The sequence below is a fragment of the Centruroides vittatus genome, unplaced genomic scaffold (genome assembly GCF_030686945.1).
Source record: "Centruroides vittatus isolate TY-2023 unplaced genomic scaffold, ASM3068694v2 scaffold_712, whole genome shotgun sequence".
Classification (NCBI taxonomy): Eukaryota; Metazoa; Arthropoda; class Arachnida; order Scorpiones; family Buthidae; genus Centruroides; species Centruroides vittatus.
The window spans coordinates 989,738-1,003,427 of record NW_027122715.1 but is presented as its reverse complement, the minus strand read 5'-3'; the positions used below and the strand labels follow the sequence as shown (position 1 = coordinate 1,003,427).

The window sequence follows — 13,690 nt, the reverse complement described above, 5'->3', positions numbered from 1 at the left end:
TGTGGGCCAGAGCATTGTCTTGATGACTGAACCAGTCACCAGACTGCCAAAGTTACATCTCTTAGGTGATGTAAAACAATCAGGTAATACTCCTTTGTCAACTTTGTCTTTGAGAAGTGCACTCATAATGAATTATGATGTGAAGATTGAAAAAAAGTCAATATGACTTTCACTTTGCTATGTGATTGTCATGCCTTCTTTGGCCATGGGAACCTTGGCATTTTCCACTGGGATAATTGTGCCATTGTCTAAAAGTCATACCTGTAAACCCAAGTCTTATCTCCGGTCATGATCTTCTTCATGAAATCAATTTCAGTATTGGTATATTCCAGCATGTCATGAGCAATGTGCAGACAGTTTTCCTTCTAGAATAAATTTTGCCACAACTCAATGCATGCCAACATCATCAATCACAATTGCTTGCACTGAACCATACAAATGCCCACTCCATTCCCTGAGTATTATTCTATGATCTTCCATCTGTACTTGCTGATTGAAGGTTTACCTGGATGTTCATTGCTTTGAACTGATGTTCAGCCTTTTCTGAAATGATGCCACTCTTTTAATCTGCATAGCGTACATAGCTTCCTTACCAAAAGCTTTCTTTATTTTCTCAATTGTCTCTAATTGCATGTCACACAAGATTCTGATAAAACTGAATGCAAATTCTTCAACACATTTTCACTTAATCACTAATGCAACAATAACAGCATAAACATACAACTATCATGGCTGCCTGACAGCAACTGCAGCATAGGACAGGCTTGCCAAAATTCATACACATGCAGTAGAGTCCAAGATCACATGATGACATAGTCTCCTCTTACAAATGCTTACAAAGAAAAAACAAGGTTGACTACTTTTTGATCAGACTCATATATACTTCAATTTAAGAAAAAAGTACCAATTGCCTATAAATGATACCAGTATTCATAGAATCTCAAGGCATTACAATATATCCAGGTCCTGGTACAAGACTGGTTGCAAAGAAAGAATAAATTTGCCACATTACCTACAATAAGCATGCATTCCAAGCAAGAAAAAAGATACTTTACAAGTGAAAGTGGAAAAATGGAAAGTATCAAGAGTTGGAGGATGAGGTGTTCAACTGAATCCAAGGTATAAAGAAAAGCAGAAAGTAGTGCATGAAATTTCAATTTAAGATAGGGAAAAGTAAATGTTTTCAGAAGTTCATCCCACCGAAGATCCAGCAAAATTCAAAAGCTCTCAAAGAATGCAGCAATTTTTATATTGTAACAATCTTATTAAAAGATGTGCAATATGTGTCAGGCAAAATGCTTTGAAAATACCTCTACCTCAGAGGAAAATTATTTGAAAGACCTCAAAAACAAACGAATATTGAGTTTTTGTAACAAATTTTGATGAAATTCTCACATGGTTTGAAATTCCAGCAAACTGTAATATTGATATGAAAAAATATAAAACAACAGGAAAAGAAAAATTATATTTCACAGTTGATCTAATAATTGTACATGATACAAACATTGATTGTGTATAGAAACTACAGCCAATTAGTCTGTTTTAAAATTTGAGAAATGCACCAAAGAGCAACTTTCTGAAAAGAAATGTCATGTGTTATACAAAAAAGAAGTGTTGACCTCAAAAAATCTTTGTTGTCCAATGTGTTTGTTCTCCATTTCTGTTGATGTTTTCTCCTTATTGCATCTCTCAAACAACAAAAGATGTTAAGATACATTTCTAGGGCATCATTCACCAAGAAATAATTCTTAGTAAAAAATAAAAATGAAAACAATTTACAACATAACTTTTCCTTTGCTCCTGCCCACACAACATTTCTTTGACTGAGATGATGATGTTTCTATTCAGATGTTTTGTCTATGAATCATACAGGAAATATCATCTCTCATCTTTGGTAACTATGTTTTTACAAATTTTTCTCTATCAAGCATAGTGATCAGGTCACCTAATACCTGTTCTTTGCATTTATTTCTGTTCTGGAGACAAGATTCTTGAAACTATATGCTGATAAAAATACTATTCAGAGCACTGATTAGAATATTGTGACAACTTCCAACAGATAATCCAACTTTTGATGCTATTTTTTAAGTTTTCTGTCTGTTGCAGTGAATAACATTCCAAACACATGCAATATTTTTGTCAGTCATCAAGGTTGAGAGGTGCCCACTATATAGATGATTATAAACAGTAAAAACCTTCACTGAACTGCTTATACCAATCACACATTTGCATTTTCTTCATTGCAGTATCACTGTAAGCTTTCTGAAGCATTTTTAACATCTCTGAGAGTAATTTCTGAAGCAATACACAAAATTTGACATTTGCACACTGCTCAATGGGTGCCATTTCAAATTCTGACAATGCTATATATAGTTTAACCTGTTTATAATGTCATCCATGGAACTGGCAATTTTTGACGTTATAACCGAGTGTTGTTATCTGTGGGGTCATAATTTCAGTCTGATAAAACGTACCAAGTGTGTTTAAGAATCTATTATAAACTCCATTCTAATTTTACATCGTACGTTTTACCGTAAAATTATTTCTTAATGGTAATACAGTATACCGTATCTATTATGATAGTAATAATTTATTATCGTATGTATAAAAATGCAAACTACATGTTTTAAATAAACTTTATTTACGTTATTATGTCTAAGTTTACATCAATGTAATTAAAAATTTCAAAAATTACATTTTATAAGAAATTTCTATTTGTCTTAAGTTTCAAATAATGGCAGAACTCAGAACTTCTGGTTTTGAGAATAATGTCGAATCAAAAGGCAACAAAAGGTTAAATTAATGTATGTATTAAAAATAATTAAATTATTTCTTTATAAACTATTTGATATAATATGTTATATTAAAAATAATAGAATATTTAACAATTTAGCATAAAGTAATTTAAAAATGAGCACATAATAACCGATCGTCATGTCGCTTAAAAGTGGCGAATTTCACCCCACCGAAGTCAGGTGGAAAGAGCACCACCCACAGTCGTTCTAGGAAAGTGAACTCTGACCCTAGGACTGAACACTTTATATTTTTTTTGTTAAACAAAATTTGGGAGTGCTTCAAATATAACGTTAAAACAGGGTTTTATGTTGTTACAAGTGGATTTTTTAACATTATCTAGTATAGTAAAATCGTGAGACCGATAAAAATTTGACGTTATATTAGGGTTGTCGTTATATCCGATGATGTTATAATCGGGTTAAAATGTATATATATACTGTATATGTATAGCATTATACATATACAATATATGTATAATGCTATATACATACATATATAGCATATATATACACATACAATATTACATAATATTACACAAATATACAATACTTTATATAACTATTTATCATACCTTCTTTTTTAACTTCATCTGCTTTCTTAAATTTTTTTTTAATATTTTTCTCTCGTATAATGTAGGCTTTGGATAATAAACAGTTGGTTTTGGCTTTAATCTTGATTTAAATTCTTCAAATTCTTGAATAAATGAGTCATTTTCACTTCTTTTATCTTCTTCAATCACATTTAAATAATTCTGCCAAAAATAATTTTGATTATAATAATTTATTTAAACTATATATTCAGGATAAATCAAAGATAAAAATCATTATACAGTTATATAAATAAAAATTATAAAATATTAAATTTTAAATTAAAAACAAACTATCATAAATTATTAAAATGATAAAACTGACAATTTTTACATTAGATTTATTAGAATAAACATGGTCAAAGTATTCAACATCATATTTAATAATTACTGTATTTTACGGATTATAAGACGCTACAGACTATAAGACGCACCTTAATTTTTAAGCAATTTTTTTTTTTAAATACCTATAAGACACTACGAACTATAAGACGCACCTGAATTTTGGAGGCAATTTTTCGAAGAAAAAAGTGCGTCTTATAGTCCGTAAAATACGGTATTTATTTTTAAACATTAATTTTGTTCAATGTTGTACTTATCATAGCAATATGATTATAACATAATATATATTTTCTTTTTAATATATTATGCATACACAATTGCTTGAAAAATATTTTAAATGACATCATGTAGACAGTAATACTCTTCAGAATGTAACTTAAGCATGACTCTTAAACAGATAAATTATTAAATCTAATAATTATTAATCTATAATATATAATTCATAATAAAATAGAAATTGTATATACCATATAAAAATAAATTTAACTACAGTAGATTTACTTTATACAATCTTTAAAAAACCTGTTGAAAATGCATATTGTTACAAATGGTCATTATATCAAATTCTATCAATATTTTCCAATTTTGCTGGTAGATATCAATTATGTCATACAATTTCGATAGTTGATAGTTGAATCCAGGGGCAGATCTACGTACGGACTAATAGGGCTTAAGCCCTGTGCCCCTAAGTGTCAAGGACCCAAAAAAATTGAATTATTATCATAAATTTTTAATACTTTTTCATTAACAATGAGCACTTATCGTATAGTAAAAACTAGTTAATCGGTTATGTTAGGTTTGGTAAAAATGGGGCCTCATTATACTTCAATAAGCATTAGGCCCTGAAAAACCTAGATCTGCCCATGGTTGAATCAGAAAAGTGAAAAAAACAAACAAATACAAATAATGGTTGATTAATTCTACAAATGCATGTACACTTTATTATTATTAGAATCTAATTTGGAAGAAATTATAATGGTTTTTCATATTTACATATTATAATCTTTTCCATTTAATTCATTAACAAAATTATATTTATTTATACAATATTTTTTATGTATAAGAAATATAATTTTCATTAAAATTTTTTAAAATATTATGACAAATTTTCACTTAAGAGTGTGATTTATTTTTACTTCCACACTAGATGTTTCAACATTTCATCATTTATATTGATAAAAAGATAGCATCACACTTATAAGAGAATGGCCAGAACCTTCTTTATTGGTTATATCATGGCATATTGCTGAATCAAGGCACATTCTGAAGTGAGTCTATTATACCAGCATTTCTCAAACTACGATCACATTAAATTTTAATGGGTTGTAAAATGATACTACCTTCTGTAGAGATACTTATAATACTTATATTACTGAAATATTCTGTAAGAACTATGAACAGTAGACCCCCCCATAACACGGGTTCATATAAGATGGATATGTATAACATGGCAGAAAAATTGAGATTGTGTTCATATAACATGCTAAAAGAGGCTTGTATAACACAATAAAATAATGGGACAGATTTTCATGGCTGACTCATGTCTTGACAGGATTGGTCCAGACCTACGGACCTACTAAAAAACCATTTAGTAGCGGACCTACCAGCAGACCTACTAAAAAACATTTATTCTATGGCCATAAAAATTATATTTCTATTAATGAAGTCTCCAAAGTTCGGCAAATTTTTCGCAGAAAGAATAACTTATCAGGAAACACGCGTCTGCCGTTTGATGAGCTGCTCTGCGATGAAAACAAGCTTAAGCAATGGTGTTTCGAACAGTGCACACTAAGTAAGTATTCCTACAATTTTTTGTTTATAGCATAGTTTATATGGATTAGTCCCAAAAAATTATACATGTTTTGGTAATGTTCGAGTCAAATTAGTCTAGAATCGATTAATTTTATGGAAGAAAACCTTTCAAACAGCCGTACTCCCTAAACTGCACAAGTGCCGGGATGTGAACGGTTCATGTATTTGTAAAATCTAAGTGACTCGTACAACACAGAATTCATGTAACACGGAACGTATCTACCGTGTTATAGAGGGTCTACTGTACTGAAAAATGTTAAGAACTTTTTCCCGTAATTATTATTGTCATTTAGTAATAATGTGTATATATAAAATTAATTTCTCTTTTTTATTTTGAATAACATCAAAATAGAAAATCATTATATGCTCTTAGTCATAAAGCCATTTAAGACGCAAAGATTTTGAAAATATTTCTTTGTTAATTCAAACTTTTAGGTTTATTGCTATACATAACAATAAATTATTAAAAATAAATAACTGATGAATTTTGGCACAAGTGGATCAATAAATAATCATTTTTGTGTATATACAAAATGAAATTGACAAAATCTTCTTACAGTCTGAAAGTTATATTTAAAAAAAAAAGATTCATTAAGTATTAAAATCAAGCATTCATTAATTTTTCAAAGTAAAACAGACTCCTAAATAATTCGTAACAGTGTGTTTTATTTACAGTTGTCAGTCTTACTTTTTAATAGTGAAATTTCAATAATAAAAACTGAAATTAAAGTAAGTTATTTGTTATGAATTGAAATCGATCTGAATCGCTCTTAATAGAAATGTACTTGATGTTACATTTCACACACAGAAGTTATCAAAAATGAATAATTTTGTTTTGCTCATATACAGTAGCTCCAGTTTATCAGACATTTTAAAAATTTATTATAAGCATTTAGGTCATGGAACCATTACAAACAAATATACTGGATCGTGTAAGCAAAAAGTTTGAGAAATGATATACTATACTAGTAACATCGTTTCTGTTAATTTTAGCTACCCAAAGTATAACATTAAAATAAAAATATCAGACCATATAATTAAAACATTTCATATTTACCTGAACATCAGATGTTTTATTTTCTGTAATGTTTTGTTCAGAAATTGAATCTAAAAAATTTTCTTCCATGTTATCTTCTAAAGGTTTAATTACTCCATCATTTGAATTTGAAACAGAATCAATTTTAAAAAGCTTACTAGCTTCTTCATCATTTTCCATACTTTCATTTTCTATTTCATAACAATTTTTCCTTTTTTTGTCATTTTCTATGATACTAGTTAGTTCTTCATTATCTTCTGTCGCAGTTTCAACTGATGCTTTATTAACAACTTTTGTGTCTTTTAAAAATCTGAAATTCAATAATTTTAAATGTTATTCTAAGCTTTTGAAACATTATTTCTACAAATTTATTAAATTTAATAATTTAAATTTAATTTTCAACATTCTTTTACCTTCTTCGCCCTTTCGTTTGAAAATCTGTTATTGATGTCATTAATTTTAATTCTTCATTAGAAATTTGTACTTTTTGCAAATCTTCTAATAATTCATTTCTCTGCAATAATATATTTTTAATAGAAATAATTTTAAAATTTATTACCATATTGACTTGAATATTGTCTAATATTTCTTTAAATTCAACATTTAAGAAATGACTTAAAATTATAAACAGAATTTAATTTTTTAACCTTTTAAATATATGTTTAATAAATAGTAAGTATTAAGGTCCATTTACACACAACAGTGTATGTGCCAGCACAGTGCAGTGAATTTTTGCCTGTGGGAAATCGTTGACCTAGTGGCAGTGGCAGTGGCAGTGGCGTGACCGTACAGTGAAAGTACACTTGACGGGAACGATATTTTCACTGATGGTAAATTTTGTTTTCCAATGGATGACGAACATTTAATTGAAATCATGCATCAACACCCTGTTTTATTTGATTTATCTCATTTGAAATACATGGAGATTGGGTACAAAATGAATATTTCTCTGTTTTGTTTAATAAAAATATGAAATGCATGTTGGGACATTTGAAAATACTCAAAAAATATAGATTTGTTGTCTCAATTTTTTATAAAGAGTATGAAACTCCCATTCTGTTGATATTTTTTGTCCATGCTTGATGTACGCTTTTTTGATTGCATTTCTTTTTCTTCTTCATCCAAAGATATAGCTATCATAGCCAATTCATCCTCAGAAAAGTCCATGACCACTCACCGACAGCACGGTCACATCACTGTCGTGTGTAAATACTCATCACTGTGCTGTGCTTGACGTCACTGTCACCAAACGGTCACTGTACTGGCACATCACTGTTGTGTGTAAAGTAAATTGACCCTTATTAAAATTTTTATTGTAAAACTGATTAGTAATTTTAATTTTTTTCTTTTGATCAAAATAAAATGAAAATTGCATATTAAAACATTTTATAAATACATTAGTGATAATAAAACTTCCGTAACAGTTGAACTTCTAATATCACTATTTGTTAGCTGTAACTTTTAATGACAATCTGATCTCACTATTTGTATGCTATTATCATATAATTATCATTAAACTTTACAGCTATCACACTCACACACACAAATGCACACAGACACGTATATATGTATAATATCTTAATATTCAGGATACTAGTCATTAGGGTAGTATCCCGAATATTATTGGTATGGTAGCTAGTCATTAGGGGTCAGAGGAACACGACTCCATCAATAATTTTATTAAATCTAATTATTCAATGACAAAAAAGCATCTTAATTAATAAATTTAGATTATAAAAGAAAAATAAATATTATTACAAAAGTAAAAGTCATTTTCCAGAAAAAAAAAAACATTTATTATTGCATTCTGTCATACTTCCATAGCACTATGACAAGTGGTTTAAAAGTTATAGGGAGTGCACAAACTATCCTTTAAACCTTGTATAGCAGAATCTGCTTATTGTAATCACTTTGGGATTCTCCTGTACTGATAACAATATCTGACATAATTTTAAGCTGGTTAAATAAATAAGATTACAATTAGCGGAAATTCCGATTTTATTCACCTAATATCGAAAGAAAATGTTAAAGCAAAAATCTTGTAACCTAAAAGATTTATTAACTATAATTATTATTATTGATTAATAGTAATTCGTTCGGTATTGTTTGTTTCCATTTTTTACAATATTGTTTTTGACAAAAGCTAGCATACACTTGAAGAAATGCAAGCTACTATACTGAGCAAATAATGTTTAAAATGATTAGCATTTAATGTGTAAAACACTAGATTAAGGTTGATGACAATAACTGATAATAATCGTTCATTATCACCCACGTTTGAAGTTAATAGTATAAAAAGACAGCTTGAAAATAACTATTTACCTGAAGATGATAACTATGAGTGAAACTTTTATTACAATATGCAAAATTTTTAAAGTATTTTACTTATATATTTTAGGACTTGCTGATTATAATGACATTAATGATTAATAACACTACCCTTGATTAGAATAAACAGATTCTATTGTATACAAAATAGAATTTTCGGTTAAAGTGTACCTAGGTAACCCCTATGGTGACACTTCTGAAATTTCGATAGCATTTGTGATTAGAAATGCAAATTTTTAATTTTTGTGGGCCCGAGGACGCACGTTCTAACCTAACCTAACCTATTCTATTCCCTAATAAATTACCGATAATTTGGTAATTTATTAGAATAGATTAGGTTAGGTTAGAACGTGCGTCCTCAGGCCCACAAAAATTAAAAATTTGCATTTCTAATCGTGAACGCTATCGAGATTCCGGAAGTGCTGCCGTAGGGGTTACCTAGGCACACTTTAACCGAAATTTCTATAAAAATGTATGAAAAAATGTTGTTGAAAATGAAAATTTAACAACAAAATAAATAAATAAATAAGAGAAAAGATGAAAGGTGATATAGGAAGCATCTAAAATATTAGCTGGCATGATAAAAAATTAATTATTAATTAATTAAAATTTATTAAACCAAAATTAATCGAATGTTATTTTATGTATCAAAATAAAATTATAAAATATTTATATGTTAAATTATTTTTATCGTAACTGTGCTATTAAATTCAAAAAATGATTTACTTGTAATCTTTTCATATGTCTTCTTTGTTTCTGTGCAATCCTTTTTCTTTCCTTCTTTGATAAAGACTTACGAATAACAGTAGGGTTATTTTTAATTTTTTCAGATTTCTCCTTTTTAGAGGGCAGAGCAAAAGTGTTGCTTTCATCGTATTTGCTTGTGTCAATTGATATTTCCAAATTTAATTTTACCTGAAACAGATATAAAATCAGTACTTTAATGAATATTTCATTTTTATAAGATGAAATTTAAAAATATTCACTAAAATAAAATAGTATTATTGAATTATTAAAACTAAATTCTATTTTAAATTAAAAACTCTAGTTTCAATTTAATTATAAGTTATCTTTATTATATATTAAAAACTTCAACTTTAAAGAAATAAATTCGTTTTTTCCCCATAAAAAACCTAAATAAATAATAAATACATAACTTGTTTTCACTCGTGTTTCTGATTTACATTTTAGGGTTAAGTATCTTTGATTCTTAACAGAGAAAGAGTGAATGAGCCATGGCCTGCTCAGCCTTTCTGGTTCTGTAGTCCTTGTTTTGGAGGAACAGAGGAACTGAAATCTGTCCTCCCAGTTGCTGGGAATGGTCCAAGAGAGATTTGATATGGCCATTTCTGCTTCTTATCTCCTAGCAAAGCTGCTTGATCCATGGTTCACCAGCAAAAAAACTATCAAAAGAGCAATTGATGAGGCTCATTCAATCCAAACTAAGAAACAGACTTGGACCCAAAAAGCTGCCAAGCTGGTAATGGCATTTAGATGTTCAAATAAATAAGTGTACAGTTGAGGCACTGAACTAGACATTTAAAGCCAGTTACAACTTGTATATTTATACATATAAAATAAAATTTAATAAAATTTTCTGCAATTATAAATTTGGAAAAATTAAGGTTGACTCTGCCGCAAGATTTGTTATTTCCTGTTGGTTTATGATGGGACAGAAAGAAAAAAAAGGCACTTTTAGAGTTTGTCCATAGAAAATTTTGTAATTTTTCCAAATTTTGTATATTTGTTTTTATTTGGCAACTTTAAATTTTATTATTTTTTGTTAATATTTTGTTTTTAATTTTGACTTTAAAAGTTAAACTTAAATTTTCAACTAAATACCGTAATTAAAATACAGTATTTACTCGCATATAAGACAAGGTTTTTATTCATTTATCACAGCATCAGAATCCTAGGTCATCCTATATGTGCGAGCGAAACATTCTTTGCGTTTTTGCAAATAATTTTTGTGAACCGGTCACCAAACGGTCACTGTACCGGCACTGTTCAGTTTTTGAAGCAATGAAAAATGAATAAAAACTTCGTCTTATACACAAATAAATACGGTATTTGAGTATTCTTTCGGCATGGAACACATTATCAAATTTTTGCATTTTTCACCGGATGCTTACCCTCTTGTATTTAAAAACAAGTATTTTATCTAGGTCATTTGAATCGTTCTTGTATATTCTTGTAAAAATATTGCATATTCTTGTATATGTGTCAGGGTCATTTGAATCATTCTTCTATATTGTCAGGAATACAGATGAACAGCAATAGGAAAAGCAAAACTTTTGAATTGAATTCCAGACTGAAATTCCAAAATCACATGGAAGCACAATATAAGTTTTAATCCATTCCCATATGAAAACAGATGATTATTCGGAAATCAGAATTCGGAGAAACTTATAAGTGTAATTGATGGAGAGTGGATTCGACTGTTAAGAATTAACAAAAAAAGGTTCCCGATTGTCCAGCTTTACATGAACAAATTATGTTGTCGATTTTACAAGATTTTTCCTTAAAGTTTAAAATGCTAGTAATTTTTGCGGGACAATGTGTGCTTTTACATTGATTTGATGTTTTACATGTGATTAAATGAAATAAAATTAGAATTTTTATTAATAAAACTAATTTTCATTATTTTGATCTTTAAAGTCACACCTCATCCTATATGCAAGGTCATCTTATATTCAAGTAAATACAGTATTTAAAAGCAATGTTTTTTGTGTGTCTTACTTTCATTACTTTTCTATTTTTTACTACAATGTTTCACTTTTTATTCAGTGTTCATAAGACTTCATAGTTTATACAAAATACTAATAAGATACAGTGGAACCTTGCTTAAAGAGCACCTTGCATAATGAGCAAATCAAATGTTTAAAAAATGACTCGCTCAATGAGCAACGTTTTGCATAACGAGTGACAAGGAGAGGAGAAGTCCTGGATTGTGCGCATGCTTCATCATGCTATTATCTGTAATTTTTTTGTTTTCTGCAAATCAAATTCGCATTTCAGGTTGGTTCATTCCGTGCTAGAAGAAAAGATGTTGATGATTCATGCTCCTTAACAATGTATATTGTATAATTTTCTTTGAATAAACGTTATACATAAAATACCATATTTACTCACGTATAAGACGATCTCGCATATAAGATGAGGTGTGACTTTAAAGATCAAAATAAAGAAAATTAGATTTATTAATACAATTCTAATTTTATTTCGTTTAATCACAAATAAATTATCATCAAACGCACATAATGTCAAGAAAACATGGTTGTTTGCCTTAATATCACATTTTGTCTACTCAGACTCGCCCTCCGAAGATTCATTACAATTCTGCTCTTTTTCACTCTTACTCCACAAAGCATCGTCCTCTAATCCGTTGAGTGAATTTAAAATGCAGTATTTCCTGAATGACTGCTATCAGCTTTTGAAGAATGCTTTTCCATGCACTTAATACCCATGTAGCAAAACCAAAAGATTTTAATACATGTGACAGGAAAAAGTTTATTTTTAATGATTCGGAATGTACAAATATTCATTATAAATACTAATTTAACAAATATGAAATAATTACATTTATAATCATTACTAAGTGACCAGCTATTTTCGGATCATCTCTTTAAAAGCGACATTTACCTTGACCTCAATAGCACTCTGCTATAATGGCAGCATGAACTATACACGATTCACAAAAATTATTGAAAAATGCAAAGGTTCCTTCGCTCGCACGTATAGGACAACCTAGGTTTTTGAAGCAATGAAAAATGAATAAAAATTTTGTCTTATACACAAATAAATACGGTATTTGAGTATTCTTTCGGCATAGAACACATTATCGTATTTTACATTAATTTTTATGGGAAAAATTGTTTCGCTTAACGAGTGTTTTGCATTATAAGGTTCTGAAACGAATTATGCTCGTTAAGCGAGGTTCCACTGTATAGTTAAAAATATAAAAAGGTGTTGTACTAAACTTTCTCATTAGTCTAATCATATTTACAAATGTTAGTTTCTGTCTGTGTTAAGTGTTCATTATTCAACTGTTCAATCAATAATCATTATTAATTTTTATTAAGTTATTCATAAAATATGTTTATATGTGAAAGATGTGAACTGTGTTATTTAATTTACATTTTAATATTTACTAGTTAATTACATAAAAAATACATGAGTATCTCGATTTTTTGTAGTATATAAAGATATTGTATTCACGGTTCACCAAACCTGTAGTTCAGTATACTGGACTGCATGATACTTTTATTCTACAGACACACTCAACAAAAATAAAAAAGGTTTTCAGTTTCTGTTTATTGAAATTAGCTTAACTTGGTATCATTCATAATATGTTTTCTGTTATTTAAAATTGTTTAAAACACGTTTTAATACAAACAACCTTAATAAATTGTACTGTACATTATACATACTATTATCTAACTGTAACAAAATTTTATCAATTATAGTATTTTCATTAGCTTTCCATAGATAACACCTTAGATTAGTATTTTACATAAAGAATTAGCTTAGATTAGTATTTTACATAAAGAATGATAAATGTCTGTAAAATCTTTCATTTTATATTTACCTCATTTTTTGGAACTTTTAATTGTTCAGATTGTTGTTGTCTAGCTTTCCAATTATATTTTCTTGATTTTCCCATTTTTTCCTGAAACAAACAGTGAAAAATCCTTTTAACTTATATTAATTTATTATTTATAGTTGTAAATTGATATATTATTGAATGATTTACCGTATATTTCTGCAGATAAGATGACCTTCAGATATGA

General features: G+C 28.6%; 1 protein-coding gene across 1 annotated transcript in view; it reads right to left on the bottom strand.

Annotated features, from left to right (window-relative positions):
• Positions 1 to 13,690, bottom strand: part of kz (putative ATP-dependent RNA helicase kurz) — a 68,689-nt gene that overhangs the window by 52,457 nt on the left and 2,542 nt on the right. The window contains exons 2-6 of the mRNA XM_067287813.1: positions 13,489 to 13,569; positions 9,627 to 9,815; positions 6,986 to 7,086; positions 6,594 to 6,882; positions 3,368 to 3,547 (exon numbers count right to left, since the gene is read on the bottom strand). Coding sequence (XP_067143914.1) covers positions 3,368 to 3,547; positions 6,594 to 6,882; positions 6,986 to 7,086; positions 9,627 to 9,815; positions 13,489 to 13,563 — 834 coding nt within the window. The 5' untranslated portion in view covers positions 13,564 to 13,569. The remainder of the gene's footprint in view (positions 1 to 3,367; positions 3,548 to 6,593; positions 6,883 to 6,985; positions 7,087 to 9,626; positions 9,816 to 13,488; positions 13,570 to 13,690) is intronic.